This window comes from Aphanomyces invadans (assembly GCF_000520115.1).
Source record: "Aphanomyces invadans strain NJM9701 unplaced genomic scaffold supercont1.38, whole genome shotgun sequence".
Taxonomy (NCBI): Eukaryota; Oomycota; class Saprolegniomycetes; order Saprolegniales; family Verrucalvaceae; genus Aphanomyces; species Aphanomyces invadans.
This window is the reverse complement of record NW_008580183.1, coordinates 565,751-587,354: the sequence shown is the minus strand read 5'-3', so window position 1 is coordinate 587,354 and position 21,604 is coordinate 565,751. Positions and strand designations below refer to the sequence as shown.

General features: G+C 56.3%; 12 protein-coding genes across 13 annotated transcripts; 6 read left to right on the top strand and 6 right to left on the bottom strand.

Annotated features, from left to right (window-relative positions):
• Positions 1-239: 239 nt before the first annotated feature.
• On the top strand, positions 240-1,962 carry H310_12369 (hypothetical protein; the record flags this gene model as incomplete). Its single annotated transcript, XM_008879393.1, has 5 exons — positions 240-248; positions 325-774; positions 1,038-1,208; positions 1,258-1,488; positions 1,672-1,962. 5 exons carry the CDS (start codon positions 240-242, stop codon positions 1,960-1,962), a joined length of 1,152 nt encoding a protein of 383 aa, XP_008877615.1.
• A 1,019-nt stretch (positions 1,963-2,981) lies between these two features.
• Positions 2,982-4,430, top strand: H310_12368 (hypothetical protein). Its single transcript, XM_008879392.1, has 3 exons — positions 2,982-3,402; positions 3,451-3,914; positions 3,968-4,430. The coding sequence occupies exons 1-3, from the start codon at positions 3,004-3,006 to the stop codon at positions 4,311-4,313; spliced, it is 1,209 nt and encodes a 402-aa protein (XP_008877614.1). The 5' UTR covers positions 2,982-3,003; the 3' UTR covers positions 4,314-4,430.
• On the bottom strand, positions 4,367-5,484 carry H310_12367 (agmatinase). Its single transcript, XM_008879391.1, has 2 exons — positions 5,087-5,484; positions 4,367-5,036 (listed from the first exon to the last, which is right to left on the bottom strand). Exons 1-2 carry the CDS (start codon positions 5,442-5,444, stop codon positions 4,462-4,464), a joined length of 933 nt encoding a protein of 310 aa, XP_008877613.1. The 5' UTR covers positions 5,445-5,484; the 3' UTR covers positions 4,367-4,461.
• A 275-nt stretch (positions 5,485-5,759) lies between these two features.
• On the top strand, positions 5,760-6,582 carry H310_12366 (hypothetical protein). The gene is made up of 2 exons (XM_008879390.1): positions 5,760-6,045; positions 6,110-6,582. The coding sequence occupies exons 1-2, from the start codon at positions 5,786-5,788 to the stop codon at positions 6,354-6,356; spliced, it is 507 nt and encodes a 168-aa protein (XP_008877612.1). The 5' UTR covers positions 5,760-5,785; the 3' UTR covers positions 6,357-6,582.
• Positions 6,583-6,846: 264 nt separating this feature from the next.
• On the top strand, positions 6,847-7,490 carry H310_12365 (hypothetical protein). Its single transcript, XM_008879389.1, has one exon. The coding sequence runs from the start codon at positions 6,954-6,956 to the stop codon at positions 7,386-7,388; it is 435 nt and encodes a 144-aa protein (XP_008877611.1). The 5' UTR covers positions 6,847-6,953; the 3' UTR covers positions 7,389-7,490.
• A 159-nt stretch (positions 7,491-7,649) lies between these two features.
• H310_12364 (60S ribosomal protein L10) lies at positions 7,650-8,390 on the bottom strand. Its single transcript, XM_008879388.1, has one exon. It carries the CDS (start codon positions 8,370-8,372, stop codon positions 7,731-7,733), a length of 642 nt encoding a protein of 213 aa, XP_008877610.1. The 5' UTR covers positions 8,373-8,390; the 3' UTR covers positions 7,650-7,730.
• Positions 8,391-8,924: 534 nt separating this feature from the next.
• On the top strand, positions 8,925-9,684 carry H310_12363 (60S ribosomal protein). Its single transcript, XM_008879387.1, has one exon. It carries the CDS (start codon positions 8,949-8,951, stop codon positions 9,564-9,566), a length of 618 nt encoding a protein of 205 aa, XP_008877609.1. The 5' UTR covers positions 8,925-8,948; the 3' UTR covers positions 9,567-9,684.
• H310_12362 (hypothetical protein) lies at positions 9,675-10,346 on the bottom strand. Its single transcript, XM_008879386.1, has one exon. It carries the CDS (start codon positions 10,156-10,158, stop codon positions 9,838-9,840), a length of 321 nt encoding a protein of 106 aa, XP_008877608.1. The 5' UTR covers positions 10,159-10,346; the 3' UTR covers positions 9,675-9,837.
• H310_12361 (hypothetical protein) lies at positions 10,198-13,540 on the bottom strand. The gene is made up of 4 exons (XM_008879385.1): positions 13,002-13,540; positions 12,070-12,955; positions 11,777-11,945; positions 10,198-11,732 (listed from the first exon to the last, which is right to left on the bottom strand). The coding sequence occupies exons 1-4, from the start codon at positions 13,496-13,498 to the stop codon at positions 10,609-10,611; spliced, it is 2,676 nt and encodes an 891-aa protein (XP_008877607.1). The 5' UTR covers positions 13,499-13,540; the 3' UTR covers positions 10,198-10,608.
• A 425-nt stretch (positions 13,541-13,965) lies between these two features.
• On the bottom strand, positions 13,966-15,761 carry H310_12360 (hypothetical protein). Its single transcript, XM_008879384.1, has 5 exons — positions 15,603-15,761; positions 15,448-15,549; positions 15,327-15,400; positions 15,061-15,272; positions 13,966-15,005 (listed from the first exon to the last, which is right to left on the bottom strand). The coding sequence occupies exons 1-5, from the start codon at positions 15,726-15,728 to the stop codon at positions 14,146-14,148; spliced, it is 1,374 nt and encodes a 457-aa protein (XP_008877606.1). The 5' UTR covers positions 15,729-15,761; the 3' UTR covers positions 13,966-14,145.
• Positions 15,762-15,977: 216 nt separating this feature from the next.
• On the top strand, positions 15,978-17,725 carry H310_12359. 2 transcript variants are annotated; one of them, XM_008879382.1, is made up of 8 exons: positions 15,978-16,131; positions 16,198-16,293; positions 16,341-16,436; positions 16,479-16,580; positions 16,624-16,719; positions 16,761-16,862; positions 16,909-16,998; positions 17,041-17,725. In XM_008879382.1, exons 1-8 carry the CDS (start codon positions 16,024-16,026, stop codon positions 17,617-17,619), a joined length of 1,269 nt encoding a protein of 422 aa, XP_008877604.1. In that variant the 5' UTR covers positions 15,978-16,023; the 3' UTR covers positions 17,620-17,725. The 2 variants fall into 2 exon arrangements, with proteins under 2 accessions (XP_008877604.1, XP_008877605.1); XM_008879383.1 differs by having other exon boundaries at positions 16,341-16,580.
• A 2,598-nt stretch (positions 17,726-20,323) lies between these two features.
• H310_12358 (hypothetical protein) lies at positions 20,324-21,127 on the bottom strand (the record flags this gene model as incomplete). Its single annotated transcript, XM_008879381.1, has 1 exon — positions 20,324-21,127. A coding segment is annotated over one exon (706 nt), but the record flags the coding sequence as incomplete, so codon positions are not given.
• Between the last annotated feature and the right edge of the window lie 477 nt (positions 21,128-21,604).

Sequence of the window (21,604 nt, the reverse complement as noted above, 5' to 3'; positions counted from 1 at the left end):
CGCCTGTCACGACTGGTCGAGCGTGTCGTTTCTGATAGCGGTGTTGAGGCAGTCGCCACGAAACCAACCTGGCGTGTGCTGGCAAGTAATTGCCCTCCTCGACGTTCCGCAGTCAGCATCGACTCCCTCGTCCCATGTATTGTGCCATGGATGCGGCACCTGCCACCCACCGTGCTCGGGTGGATGCACTGTGCTGCGCTCGTCTCGAAGACGAACAAGCACAGCCGAGGGGGCTCGCCATGGCCCAAGTACCGCAAGGATAACCGTTCACTACTTTGCACTCGATGCCAGCCCTTGCCCCTCCCTCTGTTTGCCATGGCCTAGACGTCCCCATTCAGCCCACGTGGTAGTGGATCCCGGTCGTCGTTCACTCGGACCGCATGCTTCGGAGACAGCGCCCGCAAGTATTCCTCGCGGATCAAGCCGACCTTGCCCATCGCGTACGTGTCGAAATGGTACCGAGTCGTCAACAACCTGTCGGCGGGCGCAGGCATTTTGGTCGTTGGAATCGTCGTCGTGCTGCTGCTCTACCAAGGCATGTTTCAAAGCACGAACGTGACGACATATTTTCAGTCGACTTGGATTCCACACACGCAGACGTGTCGATGGAGCAGCGCTGGGTTCGTCGCGGTGACGGGGGACGTGCCGTGGACGGCGGTGTGCAATTGGCCGCTGATCTCCATGCCGACGACCCCCCTGTCTCTGTCGTACTACTTGTCTTGGGGCGACAACGACGCGTTGCGGTGGGCGACGTTCGTCTTTGTCATGGGGGACGTGGCCTTTCCATCGTGCAACCCGGCGCCAAGACGATGTGGGCATGCGTGCGCTCGACGCGATGGGGAACGGCAAACACCCCGACGGCGTCCTCAGCACGTTCTCGGACGTGGCAGCCGCGCGCCCGTGCACATCCAATGCACCAGCGGCAAACGCACGATCGTCAAGACAGCAGTGCATGGGGACGGGACAAAGGAGCGACAACGTTGGGACCAAGCCAACTACATCACGACAACAGCGTCAACCGACTGTTCCTCATGCAGGTGTGGATCCGCTTCCTCGTCATTTCGGCCGTCGGCCCCACGCTGGACGGGTACAGCATTGGGAAAACAACGGGGTATGCGACGACGGTGGGCAGAGACAAGTCGCACAAAGTGGACAATTTCATGATGCGGCTCGTGTTCCAGATCACCATGGGCATCGTGTTGCTCGTGGTGCTCAGCAACGGCGGCGTGATCACGCTGGATGTCTGGCTTGGTCCAGAACAAACCGGTCTTGACGTACGACATCTTGGGGTCGCTTGAACGGCGGCGTGTTGTCCTGCTCGCGCTCGTTGGGACGTTCTCCCCGCTGTACGCGTACGTGATTCGGTACACGTTTTCGACCAACGGACACCACTATTGGAGCTTTTCGCTGCTCCTGGTGGCGCTCATGATGGGCATGTCGTGGATGTGTCTTCTCACGTGCGCGCAAGGGATGCCCGTGCCATGGCGCGTGCGCCATCGACCCCTTGCGTACTCTGCCCCCATCTTCACGTCAACGGGCTCTCGTTCGTCGGGTACGAGTACATGAAAGGATGAAGCGTCCAAGTTTTGGACCCCGCCACGGACGCATCGACGGAAGCCATGACACGGCGTACAGTTTGGAAGGCCCGTGATCCATCCATCTTGATGCCAGACGGGTCGTGGCACACAAAAACTCACGACACGTCGTGGATCGGCCAACACGACCGTGTCAACGCGATGCCAGCGATGCGTCACGAGCTTGGACCACAAAAACACCATCTCGATCGGGCCCAAGCTGTTGTTCTGCACACCGAGCTTGCTCGTGCTGCTCGGCTTTTGCATCTTTTATGACGACAACCGCTTCCAATGGCCGCGAGATGTCAACTCCTTGGACTTTTCCAGCCGCGACGTGCGTCGACACGTCCGACATCAACGCGTCGACCGCGGGGACACAGCGCCGTGAAAGGCGGAAAGATCAACGTGCAGCCCATTGCCACCGTCACTGCCCCTCGTTCCCACCACCACGACGAAGCCATCCATGACCAGGCTCTGAGCATCTACATGCTCGTGCCCTCCATCGTGACGCGTGTTTGGCGAAATCCACCGAAACCAGTTTACCCAGAGCAAGCGCACCGCGCGCGCGTCGACCGAGACAAGGTGTATAGCCAAAGGGACTGCTGCGCTGAAGCGGCGACGAATTCGCGAGGGGGGTCGACGTTTGGTACAAATGACACTCGGAGCAGCCCAATCCCCGACAAGGAGATGGCACGAAGGACGGTCCGGAGTGGATGCCCTATAGGTCTCCTGATGGTTCGCACGGACATCCACCGACCTCATGTTGTGCATCGACAGATAACGTCCTGATTGATTGGAAACCATCGTCGTCGTCGTGGACGAGCACGATCTTGACAAAGGGGTTGTTGCGTGCTGTCGATGGCGCTGTTCATGTTTACAATCGCCTCGCGGCATGCTTGTCGCGTAGGCAACCGCCGAGCCCCTGTCGATTTGCATGTCGTCCAGCGATTGCACGATTTGGCGCGCGACGACCGGCCGCGACCGCACTACCAGCTCAGCGTATTCCAAGCGACACCTATGCTGCATTGTACAAATCGTGCCGGGATGATTTCTCGAACGTTGGTGAGTTGGGTTCGTCGGTGTTGCATGGAGTTTGCTTGTCGGGTGGGAGAGAGGTCAGGCTCTGGTAAAGAAACCCCCCCTGTAACGGACAACTCACGTGTATCGAGGGTAGCGAGGCGTCATTGCTTTCGTGGCGAGGGGGTCCTCCTTTCCCTCCTTCCGCCGCAATCGTCTTGTACCCATGGCCTCCGCCAGCGCAGCCGCCACGGCCGACTTGGCGATCCCTCCCGTCGAAATTATAAAAAATTCCGTGGAATATCCCATACATTTTCGTCGAAACGGCATGCATTTTTATTCCGAAGTGTTCCATGCAGCGCAGTGATTGGGCATATTCCCCAGTGACAATTTTGCCATTCACGACAACAGCATGGACATGACGGAGCCGGAGGACGAGGCCGCGAACGTATTCACCTTTAACGCGCCGACGTACTACGATCTGAACGACGGCGAGTTCGAGAAGAGATATGTGAACAACGCCGACGGGTACTTTAATCAGCTGGACAATGCCGCGGCGCTGGATGCGTTCATGGCAGCCGAAGGTGCAATGCAAGCGACTCGATCGAAAACGACCGCGGCCTCGACACGGCGACGACCAACACCGCCTTCCATCCACCATGACAACAACCATGACGGTGAAGACGACGACATGCGCTCACACACGGACTCGGCCCCGGATTCCATGGACGATGACGCGCTCTCAAAGGACTTTTCCACTCGCAGCAGCAGCGCGCTCTCGACAACGTCTTCCCGCAAACCTCTGACCAGGGTACATTCCGCCATGTGAATGCTCTCGCATCCTTATCGCGCTTGATAGCCGACGGCACCGACGCTCCACTCGTCCAAGCGGGCGGAGGCGATCAAGCAAGTGCGGAAACAGGTCCATCCCCAAGACACCGACTCCATCGAGCTCCAGAAAAAATTCCACGCGCGTCCACTTCCAGTCACGTTGGATATCGCGCCCAACATTGCACCCAACTCGACGAAACCATTGACGCAACCGACCATGCCAAAACTGGCAACGTTGGCGCGAATGGGCGACAAAAAGCGGGCGTCTCCTCCGCCGAAAGAGCAGCCCAACGAAAGGTGCTCGACAACGCCACGAAGTACCGGCAGTCGGCAAACCCGTAGCACAGCAACTCACCGTTCCGACGAGCAATCCAAGAGCAAAGGGCGTCCGGGCGCTGCGACGCCTCCTTTCAGTGCGCCAGCAGCGCTGCGTGGTCATAGCGTGCATCGGTCAAGATCCAGTCCAGTTGTTGTCGTCCATTCAGTCGACGGGTGAGAATGTCATCGTGACATCTCCGTTTTCACATGTCATGGTGAGTTGCCAGGGCCGACTCGACCTTGGCCACTTCCACGCCCAGGGGCACACTAGCGACGAGCCCGCAGAAGCCCCTCGAATCCGAGCGCCGCGCAAAGGCGCGGGAGCTATTTGAAGCGAGACACAAGGCTGCTCTGGAAGCTAGGGTCGCCGCCGCCGCTGCTGCTGCCGCCGCCAAAGTCGAAGCGGAAGAGAGACTGATGCAAGAAATACGTCGACAGCAGACGTATCGAGCCAAGCCGTACACACGCCCGACAACGTCTGGGTTTGCAGTTCGACCATCCACAAAGGAGCTGACGACCCCCAGGAGCCCGAGATTTCACTCCACCAAACGTGCTCCTCGAACGCAGAATTAACATGTCATGCCGGATCGAATGGATGGCTCTCGTTGAAGCGACCGAACGAATTGTGTGGACGAGAGAGGTCTCCTTGGACAGACGCATTCATTACAGGAAAAAATGACGTCGACTCGAGGATGTCTCCGTGGAGATACGTCAAGTTGGGCTAGGCTAGTCCTTCCGCCTTGAGCATGCGCGCAAGTAGTTCCTTTGCAACTTTCGCGGCGACCATGGCCGTCATGCCGCTCGACGTCTCTCCGGAGATGGACACATGCCCCCCGCCAATGTCGCGGGAAGGATTGAGTTCGACAACGTCGCTCGCCACCACATTGCCTCGAAAAGTTTGAAGGAGAGAAAGCACTTGTCGAGTGGAGAGACCTCCGGGCTCGTGGTGGCTCACCCCTGGCGCGAACGCAGGATCCAATACGTCCAAGTCGACAGTGACGTACACAGGTCCGTCAAATGCCACATCGATGGGCCAATTCAAGGACTGCGACCGCATGTCGTATGTCTCGACACTGTAGGCTGCAGCTTGCTCCCGCGTATGCTGTGTGTGTGTGCGGATCCCGACTTGAACAAGTCGTGAACACAACCCTTCTTCCATGATGCGCGCGAATGGGGACGCGTGCGAGTATCGATTGTTCTGGTTCAGAATGTCGTACTCGTACAAATCGCTGTGCGCATCCAAGTGCAAGATGTTGAGTCGTGTCTCGCCGCGGGCGCACAATGCGCGACGAACACCTTGACGAAGATAGATTTCGTTAAGTGAAGCCAATAGATGGAACATGTACCCTTGACGAGGGGGTATGTGATGGAATGGTCTCCACCGAGAGTCAACAGCCGCTTGTCATGGGAGACGATCGTTTGCGCCGCGGCTGACAGTGACGACATCGATGCCGACGTCGGGGTCAAGTTTCCCATGTCGGTGATCATTGGGTTGTGCATGAGATTCATCCCACACTCGGAAAATCCATTGGCGCTGTCCGAGTGAAACGCAGTGCGAATGGCATCCGGTGCCGACGCACTTCCTGTCAAGAACGACGAGTTCGCGTCCACGTTTGCTCCAAGGATGGCAATAGTCGACGAGGATGACGGAAGGAACGATGGGAGAACGGACAGCGCCGCTCGCTTCACCCGCGGGTTCCACATGCCGCACACCGCTGTGCTCGACCTCTGAATATGGACGAAGATACCTTTCAAAACGAAATCTACCCAAGTGTACACACTTCAAGTGCGCCAACAAATATACGTGGAAATTCGTGGCAATTTGCGAATATTTTGATGCTGCAATGTGCACATTTTATACTCAGCCCTAGTAGAGTATATTCAAGAGTGGATATTTGCCTAGATTGAACGTGAAGTTCGCGCACTAAGCACTGTTCCAAATATCCACCAATGAAGCTAACTGAAGTGGAATTCCAGAGTTATGATTGGCTGCTCTGAAATTACACTTCTGACGTTCATGTCGGTCTGGGCAGCCAGTCGCCGTCATGTGTCTGTGTCGCGGGTGCCTCTGCCCGCCGCACTCGCTACGCTTGTCGCACATCAAACGCGAATGGCATGACCCGCTCATCCTGACGAATCTAATCTATGTCGCGGCCTCTCTCGTGTCGTTCGCGTTGGGCCAGTACACGTGCGCGATGCTGCAGCTTGGAGCGTCGATCGCATCGACTATGTTTCATCGCCACCGCGAAACCAAGTACCTTCCACTCGACGCGTGCATCTCCGGTAACTTGGGCGTGATTGCTCTGTAAGTGACTTGGCTTGCCGTAAAGTCTTCTCCTCCGTGCTGACTAAATGCTGTTGGTTTGTAGCTATCTGGCGTACCATGCCCACCTGAACGACCTGCACCACGTGCTGGGCATCAAGTTTACACTCGGCCTAGCCTGTGCATTCACATTCATTTACTGCGGGATGCCGGGGGATGTCCAGTACGAGCTTTGGCACAGACACTGGCACTTTGCCTCAGGCAGCACCACCTTGGTCACCTCGGTCCTCCTCAGCTTTTACATCCCTGATTTCGACTCGATCTTGATCAATGCCATCGGGTTTGGCTTTTAACATGGATCAAATGTCCTCGGTGAACGGTGCATGACGAGCGTGTTCAATCATTATCAGGAAAGCGATATCAAATCCAACATACCATAACCAGGAAAAGCCCATAAAGAGTACGGAGCCCTGTACCTGTCGCGTAGTCGCGTTCCCAGCTCCTAGTCGTCCTTCGCATGACGACCAGGGCTGTCGTTTCTCGCAGTTGTTGGCTTCGATCTTGCTGGGGTGTGGCGAGGACGTGGACGCCCATGGACTGTGGACCACTTTCCAAATCTTGCGCGAGGCCTCGGCTCAAAGCCTTGCTCCATGTACACATATGCCAAGGCTCACAATGCATGCCATCTTGCCTCGACAAAACACCGCACTCCATAGACCACCGGCATCCCCCCGTGATCTTGGTTGCCATATGCATGTCCGTTCCCATGAAATAGTGTGACTTACACCAATTTCAAAACATAAATTGTGACAGGTCCCGTTGTCCATTGGTGCAAAATAGATTGGCTGGCAGGGCTTGGGTGGGCGAGCGCATGCGAAAGGAGCCGCCACTACTCCAGTTAGTTTCAAGCGAAGACCCGCTAGCCGGCTAAGCTCTCTCAATCCTCGAACATGCTCGTCCCGAAAAAGAACCGCATCGCTGTCTACTCGTACCTGTTCAAGGAAGGTGTGATGGTTGGCAAGAAGGACTTCTTCGCACCCAAGCACGGTGACGTCGACGTGCCCAACCTCCAAGTGATCAAGCTCATGCAATCGCTCCACTCGCGCGGCTACGTCAAGGAAACGTTCAACTGGCAATGGTACTACTGGTATTTGACCGCCGAAGGCATTGAATACCTCCGTGCGTACTTGCACTTGCCGACCGAGATCGTCCCTGCGACCTTGAAGAAGCAAGCGGCCCGCCCTCAACGCCCCCAGGCGCCTTCCGCCGGCGGGTACGGCCGTGGCAAGGACAAGAACTTGGGGCCTTCGGGCGACTTCAACCCTGAATTCCGCGGCCGCAACCAAGATGGCTACCGCCGTGAAGCCCCTGCTGCCGAACAATAAACGGGTCGATCAGTTTTGAGGTTCGGGTCGGAGGTCAAGTGTGCGTTGGTGAAGAGTCGTGTAGTATTTAACACCAAGGATTGAGACACTTGAAAAACTACATCTCGCGTGTTTCGCAGCCCACGGTCGCGTGAAACGAGATCCACCAGGTCACCGACTCACGAATCGTCCTGGCGGCGCTCTCTCTGTGCAGAACGACATCGGTGGACGGCAAGTTGACCTGCATGAAGTCTTGCACCCGTCAAGATCCAAGGGAAAGGATGAGGCGACCAACAACAATCGTAAAAGTGGTTAAGTTACAAGAGATTTCTAGCTCTAGCGTTGAAGGATGCGGGAAAGCATTTACTTGGTGACGCGAGGGGCCTTGAGCTTGCCGTGGTTGGGAATGTACTTTTCGTGGTTCCCGTCCAACGCCAATACGCCTTCTTGGCGGAGCTTGGCGTACACGTCACGTTCGTACTTGGTGAAACCCCACTTCTTGGAACCCAACACCTTTTGGCGACCAGGGAACTTGAACTTGGCACGGCGAAGGGCTTCGACGACGGCAGGGCCGAACGAGTCCTTGGAGCGCACCGAGATAATGGGTTGGCCGATAGCGACGCGGGCAGCAACACCGGTCGGTTTACCGTAAGCGTGACGCATACCCGTCTGCAAACGATCGGCACCAGCGCACGACAACATCTTGTTGATACGCAACACTTGGAAAGGGTGGCAACGGATGCGCATGTGGAAGTTGTCCTTGCCGCAGAACTTGGTCAAGTATCGGTTGGCCGAAATGCGGGCAGCTTCCAAAGCTTCCGACGACAATTGTTCCTTTTCGTCCGACACCAAGTGGGCGACAAAGGGGAAGACATCGACGGACGCCTTCTTGTTACCGACATCGTAGATGCGGATCTTGGGGTCCGGCACACCACGGCAGTAGCGCGACTTGATGAACGGCTTCTTGTTTTGGAAGCGGTAGCACTTGGCAGGACGGCGACCCATCTCTTCTTAGTCAAATACGATTGTGACCTACGCCAACCATCTCGAGACCTGTCGGAGTTGGTATTCAATGTTGGAGGGGTTTGTTTCGTACGACGATTCAAACGCTTCGAAAAGAACGCCATTCTTCAAATGAGTCAATTCGAATATGCGTGTTTCATGTTGAAATGGCGACGCAGGTGTGGTGTTGTCTGGCGTGAACAATCCCTCTGTTCAATACTCTCTGCATACGATGGAAAGGCTACTTTATTTGTACAGAACTACATATGAAATAGCATGAGCAATTCCGTGGTCACTGTCCGGAAGCTTGAAGCAGTGGACCGTGAACATCGATCCGACCATTCATTTAGTCTCATGCACTTATACCCATGAACTCCATCGCCCACCTGTTTCAAACGTGTTCTCTACATCCACCCAATGAGAACTTCGCATTAAAAACCGTTGAGGCAATTAAAATATGACTAATACTTTCTATGTCTGGAAATTAAATTCCATCGGGAGCTCACCGCCAGTCAGTCGCGCGATAGGCGGTGGCGCCGCCAGAATTGATTTTGAGCCAAGACCAATCGCCAAAGCACCATGGGAGCCTACAAGTACATCGCTGAATTGTGGAAGCGCAAGCAATCGGACGTCCTCCGCTTCTTGCTCCGCGTCCGCGCCTGGCAATACCGCCAACTCCCCGTGGTCTACCGCTTGACCCGCCCTTCGCGCCTCGACAAGGCTCGCCGCGTCGGCTACAAGGCCAAGCAAGGTTACGTCGCTGTCCGCGTCGCTGTCCGCCGCGGTGGCCGCAAGCGCCCTAACTCCAAGGGTATCGTTTACGGTAAACCCAAGCACCACGGTATCAACCAGCTCAAGGATGTCCGCAACTTGCGCTCGATCGCCGAAGAACGTGCTGGTGCCAAGTTCACCAACTTGCGTGTGTTGAACTCGTACTGGGTGAACCAAGACGCGACGTACAAGTACTTTGAAGTGATTTTGGTCGACCATTCCCACAAGGCCATCCGCCGCGACGCCCGCATCAACTGGATCGTAAACGCCGTGCACAAGCGCCGCGAAAAGCGTGGTTTGACCTCTGCTGGTCGCCAAGCCCGTGGCTTGCGCCAACGCGGCCACAAGGCCAACAAGATCATTGGTTCGTCGCGCCGCCAAAACTGGAAGCGCCGCAACACCACCTCGCTCCGCCGCTACCGTTAGAGCGTTGGTGTGTGTGTGTTGGAATCCTGCAATCCTGTGGATTCTGGCTCGCCAATGTGGTGCTTGGCTGCTCTAGTTCGTTTGCATAAAGCAACAGTGTGGTCATGGCTCTCTGTCGTTTTGTTTGGTCACTCCCATGACATCTCTGTACTCAGTCGTGTTTTGGACGTCTCCGTGAAGACGAAAGAGAAAGTCGACAGATACGCTGCTTGCATTGATAAATAGTGGAGCTGGAAGGGTGGGGGGACGATATTCTCCAGGGAAGGGCTCGTCATGGGCACGGGTGAGTGTGTCGTCGATGCATCTTGGCGGCAGCCGAGTCGACTTCATGTTTGATTTCTTGGATCGTGTCGACGCATTTCTGAATGCGATTGACGAGCTCGACGAGCTTGGCATCGTCTTCTTCCGCTTTTCTCATCGTGGGTGGAAACGATCGGGACCGTGTGATCCCGTTGACCGTGTTTCTCGGATCGTACAACGATGTGGGCATCAGCTTGGCAGTATACGGCGGCTGGTGCTGTGTGGGGGGAGCGGAGGCGGACGAACGACTACCGAACGAGAAGATCATCGAGTTGCGGTTGCTGATGGCCATGGTGAGAATTGCCTAATGGGCCGCCACCGCGTCGTTGTTGCCGTCGGTCGCCATGTTGTAACGCTCTAGTGTAGAGGAAGGCCTGCAACTCGCTCTCTTCAGCTGGGTTCATTGTGTTTTGCCCGGAAGGATCCAGGGATTAACACATGCAACGTCGGGAAAAACACCTTCTGCCCCGCCTTCTTTCATGACGTGGCACGCGCGTGCATCCAAGCGAGATGCGCGTCTGTGCAATGCAAGGAAACGCTGTCCATTACATCCATTCGGTGCGCTCGTGCGTCGCTGAAGAAGCGCCGTCGAACACAGCCGGGTGCCATCCCCTGCCATGATCATGGTAGGGTCGGATGGGAGCGCAATGTCCACATCGAGTACGCCGCCCCTTCCAACGGACAGGGCGTCGTCTCGATGACGGGAGGACGAGACAAAGGTGAGAAAGTTGGGTGTGGATGATTACACGGATTTCGTGGCGGGCGCCATCGAGAGGCGCATGGGTCGAGGGACCTGGTACTTTAGCATGACAAAGCTCGCCAAGTTGAAGGCGGCCGTGATAGCGACGAGGCAGACGACATCGCGCATTTGGTTGTTGATGTCCATGCCGAGGGTTTTGAGGTACACTTCGCCATAGACCGGGACGGCCACATACCCCGACGCGTCAAACGTGAGCAAGAGACCGCTCAGCTCGTTTGTCATCATCACTTCAAATGCATATTTGAACATCGACAGCCATTGCATCCACGCCGCGCCCACCGACATGGTCTGGACGTTCAAGAGGAACCCGCCAAAGAGGACGTTTTGGAGCAGCACGACCGTCGCGACCAAGTTGGCAATCCCGACCGTCTTGCTGCAAATGCTGACAAAGGTGCTCATGGACCCCACGGCCACGTTGAACAGGACGAGTGTCGTCGTGAAGAGCAGGAACCGATCGAGTGGGGCATGGAGCCCCATGAGATAGTAAAAGATGCTGGCAAACACAATCGCTGGCAGGACCCGCAACGACGCGAGGTCGATACTTGCCTTGGCTACAAAGTAGCTCCACGCGCCGTAGTACTTGGCGCCGGCCTCCTTGACGAAAAGCGGGCGCTCTGCGATGAACGCGTCCATCGAGCTCAACGTGCCAAACCCAAAGAACGTCAGCGTGAAAAAGAACGCGCCCATGCGGTTTTGGAACCCCGCCAGGTTGTTTTGCAGCCCCATGAAGATGAGCCCCGTGATGACGCCAAGAATGGCCGAGATGGCCAAGTGGAGGACGAAGAGCGACTTTTGGCGGAACGTATTGCGCATCGTGCGAAGAAAGAGGACTTGGAGTTTGAGGAGACTCGACCGATGGTACCGTTGCATGCCAAAGTCGACTTTTTCAAAGGACGGCTGACGCACGGGCGCATCCAGCGGATCCTCTCGCGCCGACACGTCGTGCATGTCACCGAGCCAAGCCTCGTGCAGTACTGGAATCGAAGCGGGGTCGGATGCGCAGTCCAAGATGTGATCGGCAATGTTTTCGTTGGCGGGACACGGCAAGCCCAACGACGAAAAGCGCGTGGCGGCTGCCGTGGACGGCCCAGAATAGACGAGTTGGCCTAGCCATGGCCATGACGACTCGATCCATCCATGTCGACCATACCTTTGGCGAGCACCAACACGTTGTCGAGCTTGAGGAAAGACTTGGTACTGGGTTGATGCACAGACAAAATCACCATCCGCCCGCTCTTGGCCACCGTCGACAGCAACGAGATCAAACTGTTCGCCGATGCGCTGTCCAGGCCAGACGTCGGCTCGTCCAAAAACAGCATCTACACCACGACATGTTGAATCACCACAGAGGAGACCACGGCCGCCAGCAACATGCAGCACACTCCACAAACAATGCCATTTCGTGCATCCACCGACACAGTTGCACGATAGTGCCAGACGCACCTGAGGCTGTGTCACAAGTTCCATTCCGATGCTGACGCGGCGGCGCTCTCCGCCAGAGATTCCTCGAACGCTAGCGTTTCCAATACGGGAGTCGGCGACGTGAGTGAGGCGAAGCTCGTCGAGGACCTTGGTCACGACTTGCTGTTTCGTGTGGAGAGATAGACGTGATGGCAGCCGGAGAAAGGCAGAGTATTCGATAGACTCGCGGACCGTGAGAGTCGAAAACAAGCAGTCGTCTTGTTGGACATACGCGGCGAGGTGGCGAAAGTTGGACGGGAGCGGCTGGTTGTCCAGCAAAATACTGCCGGTGAACGCGGTCGTCGTGCCGTTCGCGACACCAGCAAGGGCATTCAGCAACGTCGTCTTCCCAGATCCACTGGGGCCCATGAGCCCCAGCACTTGACCACGGCGGACGGAGCCGTGGACGTTGGAAAGAATCGGGCGGGGGGGTTGGACTAGTGTGGCCGACTTGAACGGGTTGCGACTGCTTTTCGAGACGCAGCACACGTCTGCAAAGGAAAACAGATCGCCCGTCGTCGAGACAACAAAGCCATTCGTCTCGAGCGGGTCTTCCAGAGACATTGCAGCCTCCTTGGATGGTGCTCGTCTGAGTTTGGCGGCGTACAGAGTGTAAAAACAACACACAAATAGCGCACTGGCACCCAGGAGCACCAGCACCGCAGAGAGGGACACGATCAGAGCCTTGGAGTACGTTTGAGGAGCGGCCGTTGGGGTGGAAGAGCTGTCGTCGTCGATACCGGCAAGCTGGTCCATTACCTTGGTCGATTCGCATGATGAAGCAGTACAGATCCCTTCGAGAGGCAAAGGCGACCCCTCAATTTCGACTTTCAACGTGGTGTTGGAGATTGCGACCATTTTCACGGGCCTACGCAAGGCGAGTTAGACGAGTATGGCGGTCTGCGTCACTGTACTTGTTCGCGAGTGACACCTCGAACAATTGCTTGGACACGAGGGAGCACAGGTCGGTGCACTTACACGTGAGACTGTCGCACGCGACCGAAGTTCCAGCAAAAGAACACCCTTTCATGCTGCAGTCGATCGCGTGCTCGCCTTGAGGTCCCGTGGCCGACTTGTACACCGCCATCGTGCACGTCTTCGCCGTCGTGTCGCACGTCAACCCCATCGCGCCATCGTTGAACACTGCCTGCAGCGTTTGACTTAACAGACAGGTGTACGTCTTGGACTTCATGCTAGAAGTGAATCCAAACCCAACTGCGCAGTGCGAGTTCTTGTCTATCCAGTTGCAAGCGCTCTCCGTGCGACATTGCATGCAGTTGACGCCTAAGAAGTCCTTTGCACACGCACATTGCGTTCCGCCCGCGCTCGCAACTTCGTACGGGGCCTTACACGTCGGAGTGGCCGCCGCACAGCCGACCAACGCTGCCGCGATCACAAGCAGAAGGCGCATGTACCACCGGTCGGAATCGGTTTTTGACGCTTTTCAATGTCAGCGAACGCCGGAAAATTTTCCAAACAACACCTCTAGCAATTTATTCATCGTCAAAAACTGTCACAACGCATGATCTTTTGACCTGAACAGAGTATACGCATACTCAAGTCGTGGGCATTCTAAAGTGTGAAATTATACACTCAATCACGCCGCAAAATACATGTCCCAGACCACTACTGTTCCGACGACGTTCAAAATGTCGCGGCAGTCGTACGTAGACTGCTTTCCCGAGAACTCAGCAGAGTACAGTAATTCAAGATGACGCTGTGCAAAGTCTTGGTAACAAGTCAGCAAATGTGTTCGGGAAAAGATTTCCAATAACGTTATAACGCCATTCCTTGCACTGAAACTCTTACGTTAAAAATAGTTGAAGTTAGCTCGATGTTTAAATTAGGTACAAATGGCAACTACGCAATGGATATGACTCTTTTTAACACATGCATTTTTTCCAACGGCGTCGTCTAAACTAGGCATACCCAGGTGAAACTCGTACTTTTCACCCTAGTTACGTTTTACTAGTATGTTTTATATTCCAACATGTCGAATTCGGTTCGCCAACAAAAGTCTCGAACATGCATGCGGTGGGTGATCCATGGAAGAGCATGTTACTTGTATGGGCAGTCGTTCGAGCAATGCACGGTGGACGGGAGGCCGCAATGCGCGCACTCAGCTTCCCCCACAGTCGATGTCGGAACGATTGGAGTGGTCGGAGCCGGCGGCGGCATCGTTGAAATGGGAACGTCTTGCAATTTGAACGAAATCGGCGCGGCGGTCATCGACGCCCGGCGGTCTCTGACGGCGGACACGAGGTCGGCAAGGTTCGAGGACGTGGGTAGGGCACTCGCGGTGGATGCGGATGACTTTCGAGGAGCGTTCACTTTCTCTACCTTGATCTTGGGTGGCGCCGGCGGTTTGTACGCGGCAAAACGGATGATCTTCTCCTTTCGTGCGAGTTTCCCAAGCAACTGGATGACTTGCTGCAGAGTCATCAGACACGCGTTCGTCTCGTTGATGCCGATGATGTACATGCCGGGCTTCACGACTCCGGACGCCTCGATGGCACCGGGACCACCGGAGACGAGGGGCGTAAAGCCTTGAACGACTGCGCACGACTCAATGCCCGAGTCGAGCAAAACCCCCAGAGGACCTGGGGGAACCACAACTTCAGCAGTAGCTTCGACTTCAATTTCGTCGTCGTCGTCTTCGCTCGTGTCGTCGTCATCATCCTCGTCAAAGAATGCTTGCCCTTCCAGGACATTTTCGAGCTCCGCTTCGAGTTTCGTCTCGACGTCCATGGGAAACCCCGGTACAACGGATGCAGCGACGGGCGTCCGAGGGGCCGAGTTGGCCTCGGATCCAGCGCGAGACCGCTGGTCGGTGAGAACATGGCACTCTTCCGCATCCATGCTGATATCCATGGGAGTGAATACATTCGACCGATGCCGCTCGTAGTCCAGTTCAATACCTTCAACAAACAAGAATTAGGTCATGGCAATGTTCGTGATCAAGTCGTCACGCACCGATAATTCGGTAATCGGTGCCTGCCCAGAGGTTCACGAGGTAATTCTCAGCGGTGGTCTTGCCGTTCTCGGCGGCGGGGTAGTGCAATGCACGAGTGCTCTTCGTTCGAAATGCTGTACTGGGGAAATAGTCGACGACGACGGCCTTGCGGCCGAGGTGGAGGACCATCTTGCCATTCAAGCTCTCAGGTTCCTTCATTGGAGCAATTGCCCTAGATTCGAGTGTTAGTTGTGTGATCAAGGAACGTCTGGGGAAAGGGACATGCCCTTGAGTTCGCAGGATGTCGATGATCTGACCATGGCCTTTCCAGATGGCTAGGTCGAGCGCCGAATATCCATCCTACACGAACATCATCGGCGACGAGACGAAAATGGTTATAGACTCACGTCCGTGATGGCCCAAATATTTGCATGCAACTGAAGCAGCATGACCACCATTTGAACGTTACCGATAATGACGGCGCAATGCAACATCGTAAACCCGCCTTGCTACAGCAGAAAACACAAGTTGGGACGAATGCCATGCAATAAATGAGGTATACCTCTGTCGTCGCTTGCACGTCAGCCTTCCCGATGACGAGGGTCAAGTATTTGCGCGCCTTCTCCACATTGTTCTCCAGGATGGCTTCCCGCAGGTACTGGTTGGTCTTCCCTTGGATCAAGTTCATCGACTTCCTCAACGCAACCCCGCGACAAAATCGACAGTCGGCAATTCCCGGATGTATAGGCTTTGTATCCGGATTTCTCCATCACTTCGTATCGTGCAAAAATTTACCAAAAATTCGGAGATGTTCCATTTTTTGCAAATCCATGAGTACTACTAACAGAACAGATAGTAGTAGTAATAATACTACATCTTGGTCCTTGAATAAATAGAGATTCTCTAAAATCGTGAAATATTCAAGAAATCCATTGATGTCGGTATGGACGACAGTGCCCTGTGAAGATGGAGCTCAGCGGAACATGGGACAGGAGAAGGCAAGTGATCTGTGGGTCGCTGCGAAGGAAGGAGATGTCGATACGATCACAAGGATCTTCCGTGACGTAGAAACCACCGTCAACGTCAGCGAGGTACCCCATCCCGTTTACCTAGACGCACGAGTCCTCACGCATGGCTGGGCTGCGTCACTCGATCAGAACGGTGCAACTCCATTGTGGATTGCCTCAAAGCATGGACACACCGATGTCGTTCGAGCCCTGGTCGACGCGGCAGACGTGGACTGGACAAATGAAGTACGTGGCCGCGCCCATGCATTGGAGAGGTCCCATGTCGAATGCAGGATAGCGAGACTGCTCTGTACGCCGCCGCACAGGAAGGTCATGTGCATGTTGTGGATGTCCTGGTTCGATATGCCAATGTGAACTTGGCGAATGCGGTCAGTGCGTCGCCGTCCTCTTCGTCTGAATTCCACCGTCAGGATGGAGCTACCCCACTCTACATTGCATCGGAGATGGGCCATGCCGATGTGGTCGAGCGCTTGCTACAGCACGATAGAGTCGATGCCAACCTCTCAAATCGGGTACGACCAGCACAGCAACGCTCGCAGACTCTTCGCGTCGTAGAATGGTGCTACGGCTTTGCACATCGCCAGTGAGCGAGGACATGCGGCGGCGGTGGCGTTGCTACTTCCGCGAACGAATGCTGCTCTCCAGGACATGGTATTGCCCTTCCCCACTTTCTCGCACTAACTACTGATAAGGATGGCTGGACTGCATTGCACGCGGCGGCATACAGCGGACAAGCCAAAGTTGTCGAGCTGTTGGCGGCATCGGGGCTATTTGACGCGACAGCTACAACAAAAGTGCGTGCTCGTTGCTTATCCAGTTGCTCAGCAATTCTTGGTGCAGGGCGGCGACAGTGCTGTGGACCTCGCAACCGAGGAAGGCTACGTTGATGTTGCGCGGCTGCTGCGTCAAGTTTCAAGCATGGCTTCCCCAGTACGTGTCAAAAGGAGACGTAAATTGCTGAGCAACTCGCAGGCATCCATCGCAATTCCACCAATGTGGCCGTGTCTGTGGCTGGTGGAACCTACCACGGGCTACCACGTGTACCCCAAGAAATGGCTGTCGGAAAAGTGGATGCGCCTTCGACCAATGTGCCCCCACGTTGCTGAGACGGCTGGCCACGTTGTGCGTGCTAGCAGTGCATCCATTCGCGCATTGCTTCCATTCCTCCGCACGACGCTGCAATTTCTCACAGCCACGGCATTGCTGGCCGAGCACCCCACCGCCTCGGTCGCTCGACCGAATCCATTCCTGCTGTCTGTACTCGACTCTGCGCCCATCGTCGTGCCCGCCTTGGTCCATGCTGTCGCTGCCATGTCGTTCCTGCACAACGAACCGATTGAACGCAGCAACATGGAGAAACAACTCGAGCAACTCGTGGCAGCTCTGCACGACGATGTCGACGTGGCGACTATTGCCGACGACCTCAACAAGATCTGGGCAGCATACGAGGTCGACCCGTCCAGTATTAAAGCTCACAAGGACGTTCTGCTGGGCCTACCGTCCTTGGGCCACCATGGCGTCGACCTCGACTACGGAACGGCGGCCAACTAGCCCCTGACGCTTCAATTGCTCTGTAAATCAACATGTTCGTTGCGCTGGCACAGCAGAATGACGTCGTTTGCGACGGATGGGACGCAAACAGTCGCCCACGACTTGCGCTAGTGCTGGAGACGAGCTTGGCGCGCCCAAGTAGACGCTTTCGCCTCCTCCATGGAGTCGACCCAAGCCGCACCGTGCCGCCCCGGGAAGGCCACCCTCCTGTCTGCATTTCCATCGACAACAGGAAAAAACGCAAAATCGGCTCTTGCGCCGGTCAAAACGAATGTCATTCGAGTCGTCATGGTGGTGGGCTCAAAGCGGGCGTGCCCCCACCCTCCACACAGGGAATCCCGTGCATGGCAGCTCTCCTCTAGATAAAATCGCCGCCAACAGGGGCGGATGGAGGACAGCACACAATGGCATCTCTCCGCTTTGCTGCCAAGACGTCTGGCCGCTGCTAGAAACCGCCATGCGGTGGAGCTTCTCCCCTGTTTTTGCATGGGACTCGCCACCGACGGTAGCAGCCAGGAATGTCAGCAACAATACGGGAAACATGGGTAAGATAAAGGACGGAGGGGGGGGGAGCTGCCCCAGACCTTCAAATTATTTGCATGACGGGAAGTCGTGGGTACACACGGTCCCCCCGCACACACTTGTTCGTCTTCTCGATTGGTTTGTCCATGGATGGACTGTCGCTGGGCAGACTGGAATGCCCCCCCGTCCGAACGGGAGAACAAAGAGCTCGGCGTACCAAGCAGATTTTGATTTCCATCCTTGCCACAACGCGACGCTGGCCGTCGTGTCGGCGATTGGGTGCACCAAAAGCAGCAAATGCTCGATGCGATCACGACGAGCCCGAATTGGCCGGCGTGTCAAGAAACCACTGCGCCGTTTGACGTTTGCGTTAACTCAAAACGGTCCCCGCCCCACGTCCACCGACCTGGACACGTTTCAAGCCAGCGCGGCCTGCACCTCGGTGTATTCGTCCTTTCTAGACGCGATAAAGGAAGCGGATTGCGACGAAGTGGCCGGTCTCGTTGGTGTCCCAGTGGACGTCCCGGCAAACACTGCACACGTCGTTCCAACAACTGTTCGGGTGGCTACGACCACAATGGCCGTAGTGTTCGATGCCGTGTCGATTGCTCATTCATTCCTTCGCTCGTCCACTTTGCGGGGGAGACAATTCCCATCGAGTTTCCTCAACCTTTGGGCATTGAGAGGTTCCATGGAGTTGGATCCGATGCATACGACAAGGCCACTCGTGCGCTCGCACCTCCAGCGGAGCTCTGCGCGAGAGTACACACACATCCAGGAGGTCGTGGAGCGGGTCGCAAAGGGCTTTCAAGCCTTTTACTCCTGAACGAGTCGCCCTTGAATCGAAGAAAACGTACCGTCTTCGACCCCGATGGACCTGGCGACAACCCGCCGTCGGCGTGCGGTGACCGATATCAACTTTCCATCGATAGCCACAAGTGGTTGCGAAGACGTTGTAAGGGGAGGAATGGCCAAAGGACGTGGAATCGTGGCCACACATCGTAGCCCGGTGGCTTCGAATTGTGATAGCAAGCCGACGCCCAAACCTTTGTGGCTTGCGGTGTAGGAGCTGCCACCCCCGCCTCACCCCCCTCCGTCATGGTTGGATGCTTTTGGTCTTCGCAAACCCTCCAGCTGGGGCGAGCCCCCCCCCTGAGGAAGGCACCGCCATGCGATGTGCCAGCGCAACGACACTGTACTCGCAACGTGTCCACACCCGCCGCCATGGTGCCCTGGACGCAGTGGTACCAAGCCTGATATAGACTGGCGGCCATAAACTCCAACGACGGCGACGGTGTCCGCCGTTTGGCAGGATGAACGGACCGCGTCGACGACGATGGATGGCGACGAGCTCGTCTTTCACCTATTCAACGAGCAGTTGGGCGAGGGGGCTGCCCGGCGGCCCCCATTCGGAGGACAAGCGCCAGTGTGTACAGCCCGGTGGGATACGTGCAGCGTCATGTGGGAGCTGCCATCTGGAGTTGTCTCTCCGCTGCGACTCGTTTCTCCGGGGGTGACATTACCTCGTCCAACTAGTCCTGAAGGGGCAGACGACGTTCTCCAGTCCATTGCCAGCGCTTTTCTGGCGATTATTTGAGGCCTGTCGTTGCTCCCCTGTCCTTGGACGAATTGTGCTCGAAACGTTGACCACTCATCGTAGCAGCTGCCGGTAGCGTGATGTAACGCGTCCTTCTGGGACGTCTTGGCGCCTCGACTGGGGTACCGCGGCGAATCGTTGCAATACTTTGTCCGCCCTTGACCAATCTCGAACCGATGATGACTTTGTGTGTTGAGTGGCCACGATGGGCCATGCTCCATGGCATGAGCAACTGCGGCTCATGAGGACCGACAGCGCGCCATCGACGTTGCGAGGGACTCAAGCGGCACACCAACATGGCCACGCGGACGGCGATCTGGCGAGCCATGACACCCTGCCTTCCAACTCCAGCATGTCCAAGGAAAGAATTCGGTACTCGTTGTGCCAAAGCGCTGGCTTCATTGTACTCAGTGTGGTGGTCTGATCTGAGGGAGGTTTGGATGCCTCCCACTTGCCGCCGCGTGTGTGATGCGCACCATCCGTGGCTAGTTACACCGACGCCATTGTCAGGGCTGCGTCGGGTCCCTTTCTCACGTGCCGGAAAGGCCACAAAACGCGATGGCCGGTGGCGGGGATGAGGGGCAGACGTACGAGTTGGCGAGTATTTGGTCGGATTAAGTTAAATGTACTGGGTGCGCAGTCGTGCCCAGTGGGGGGGATGTTGGCGCAACGATGCGAGGCTGTCACACCATGAGGAGACCATCGACGCTGCATGGACTGCGCGCGGGCGCCCGCGGCATCTTCCACGGCTCATTCGCCGAGTTCGGGGGGAAATACTGCATGAGGAGATCGAGAAATTCGCTGTGACTCAAGTCTTCCTTGTACGCGGCGCTGTAGCACCCGCTGTAGTAGTATTCGTCCTGGATGATCGGCTCAAATCGGCTATTGAGAAGTTGTTGCTGCTGCAGTTGCTGGCGGTGCTGCACGTGCTCGACCTTGACGTCGCGGTGGCTGCACTGGTCCGCCATTGTCTTGTGTTTGTGGCACAGGCCACCACCGCGCGCGTAGTGGCCGCACCCGTCCGTCTGGCAGCGCCGGCCACCGCCATGCGTGACGCACAGACCACGTGTATGCGACTGCTTGGTGCATCCTTGGTGCTTGCATGCGGGTTTGGACAGCGACCCGCCGTGCTGGCCACAAAAGTTGCCACCGTACGCATTCGCCGCACACCCTGGCGCTTCGCACTTCTTTTTGCCGCCGTGGCGAACGCACAAGTGCCGTGCGTACACGATGTTGAAACACCCGGGGATGCGGCATTGCTTGCGGAACTTGTGGACTTCGCACTTGTCCGTGTTGGGCAACGCCTCCAGCCGGCAGTCTTTGAACGCACAACTCGATCCCATCAATGCAAAATCGGAAATGACCAAGGTCCCCGGCGGTAGCACCATCGAGACCATGTGGCCTTGAGAAAAGGGGCGACCCGCCCCCGCAACTTGAACGGTCTGGTGTGATGGATCGGTCCAATCTGCCAACTGGTTTGCAATCATCGGGCGCGCCGTCGAATCATCGTACAGCATCGCAGCAGGCCCCTCGTTTCACTTGGGCACATAACACTTGTCACAATCGTCCCGCGACTTGAGCCAACGGCACTCGAGTCGCTCGCTGGATGGTCCAGCGCGTTCATCCGTGTGAGCGAGGGCGAAAGCTAGCGACATCTCACTCCGTGCCGCCTGTGATTTCGTTTAGCACGTCCTCGCCCTGGGCATGCGACTGGCAACTATAGTGAGCGAAGTAGGTTGACGATAACCTGACCACGTGCACGTCAAGCGGGCGACCAACCACCTAAGTCATGTCCATATATCGACTTTGGAACAACCCCCAAGGCCCGACTCGCCGTGCCAGGGCGAGGCTTGATGCCCCAGGCTC

Excerpts from the sequence above, each read along its gene's own strand:
- H310_12368 (XM_008879392.1), top strand. The coding sequence starts at position 3,004 with ATGGACATGACGGAGCCGGAGGACGAGGCCGCGAACGTATTCACCTTT. Across the intron at positions 3,403-3,450 it reads CCCGCAAACCTCTGACCAGG|CCGACGGCACCGACGCTCCA; the intron begins GTACATTCCGCC and ends CGCGCTTGATAG. Across the intron at positions 3,915-3,967 it reads GTCGTCCATTCAGTCGACGG|GGCCGACTCGACCTTGGCCA; the intron begins GTGAGAATGTCA and ends GTGAGTTGCCAG.
- H310_12367 (XM_008879391.1), bottom strand. The coding sequence starts at position 5,444 with ATGTGGAACCCGCGGGTGAAGCGAGCGGCGCTGTCCGTTCTCCCATCG. Across the intron at positions 5,037-5,086 it reads CACATACCCCCTCGTCAAGG|GTGTTCGTCGCGCATTGTGC; the intron begins GTACATGTTCCA and ends ATCTTCGTCAAG.
- H310_12366 (XM_008879390.1), top strand. The coding sequence starts at position 5,786 with ATGTGTCTGTGTCGCGGGTGCCTCTGCCCGCCGCACTCGCTACGCTTG. Across the intron at positions 6,046-6,109 it reads AACTTGGGCGTGATTGCTCT|CTATCTGGCGTACCATGCCC; the intron begins GTAAGTGACTTG and ends GTTGGTTTGTAG.
- H310_12365 (XM_008879389.1), top strand. The coding sequence starts at position 6,954 with ATGCTCGTCCCGAAAAAGAACCGCATCGCTGTCTACTCGTACCTGTTC.
- H310_12364 (XM_008879388.1), bottom strand. The coding sequence starts at position 8,372 with ATGGGTCGCCGTCCTGCCAAGTGCTACCGCTTCCAAAACAAGAAGCCG.
- H310_12363 (XM_008879387.1), top strand. The coding sequence starts at position 8,949 with ATGGGAGCCTACAAGTACATCGCTGAATTGTGGAAGCGCAAGCAATCG.
- H310_12362 (XM_008879386.1), bottom strand. The coding sequence starts at position 10,158 with ATGGCCATCAGCAACCGCAACTCGATGATCTTCTCGTTCGGTAGTCGT.
- H310_12361 (XM_008879385.1), bottom strand. The coding sequence starts at position 13,498 with ATGCGCCTTCTGCTTGTGATCGCGGCAGCGTTGGTCGGCTGTGCGGCG. Across the intron at positions 12,956-13,001 it reads GAGGTGTCACTCGCGAACAA|GCCCGTGAAAATGGTCGCAA; the intron begins GTACAGTGACGC and ends CGCCTTGCGTAG. Across the intron at positions 11,733-11,776 it reads CGTGTTGGTGCTCGCCAAAG|GCCAACTCGTCTATTCTGGG; the intron begins GTATGGTCGACA and ends GGCCATGGCTAG.
- H310_12360 (XM_008879384.1), bottom strand. The coding sequence starts at position 15,728 with ATGAACTTGATCCAAGGGAAGACCAACCAGTACCTGCGGGAAGCCATC. Across the intron at positions 15,273-15,326 it reads GACATCCTGCGAACTCAAGG|GGCAATTGCTCCAATGAAGG; the intron begins GCATGTCCCTTT and ends ACTCGAATCTAG. Across the intron at positions 15,006-15,060 it reads CACCGATTACCGAATTATCG|GTATTGAACTGGACTACGAG; the intron begins GTGCGTGACGAC and ends TGTTTGTTGAAG.
- H310_12359 (XM_008879383.1), top strand. The coding sequence starts at position 16,024 with ATGGGACAGGAGAAGGCAAGTGATCTGTGGGTCGCTGCGAAGGAAGGA. Across the intron at positions 16,132-16,197 it reads CCACCGTCAACGTCAGCGAG|AACGGTGCAACTCCATTGTG; the intron begins GTACCCCATCCC and ends TCACTCGATCAG. Across the intron at positions 16,863-16,908 it reads ACGCGACAGCTACAACAAAA|GGCGGCGACAGTGCTGTGGA; the intron begins GTGCGTGCTCGT and ends TTCTTGGTGCAG.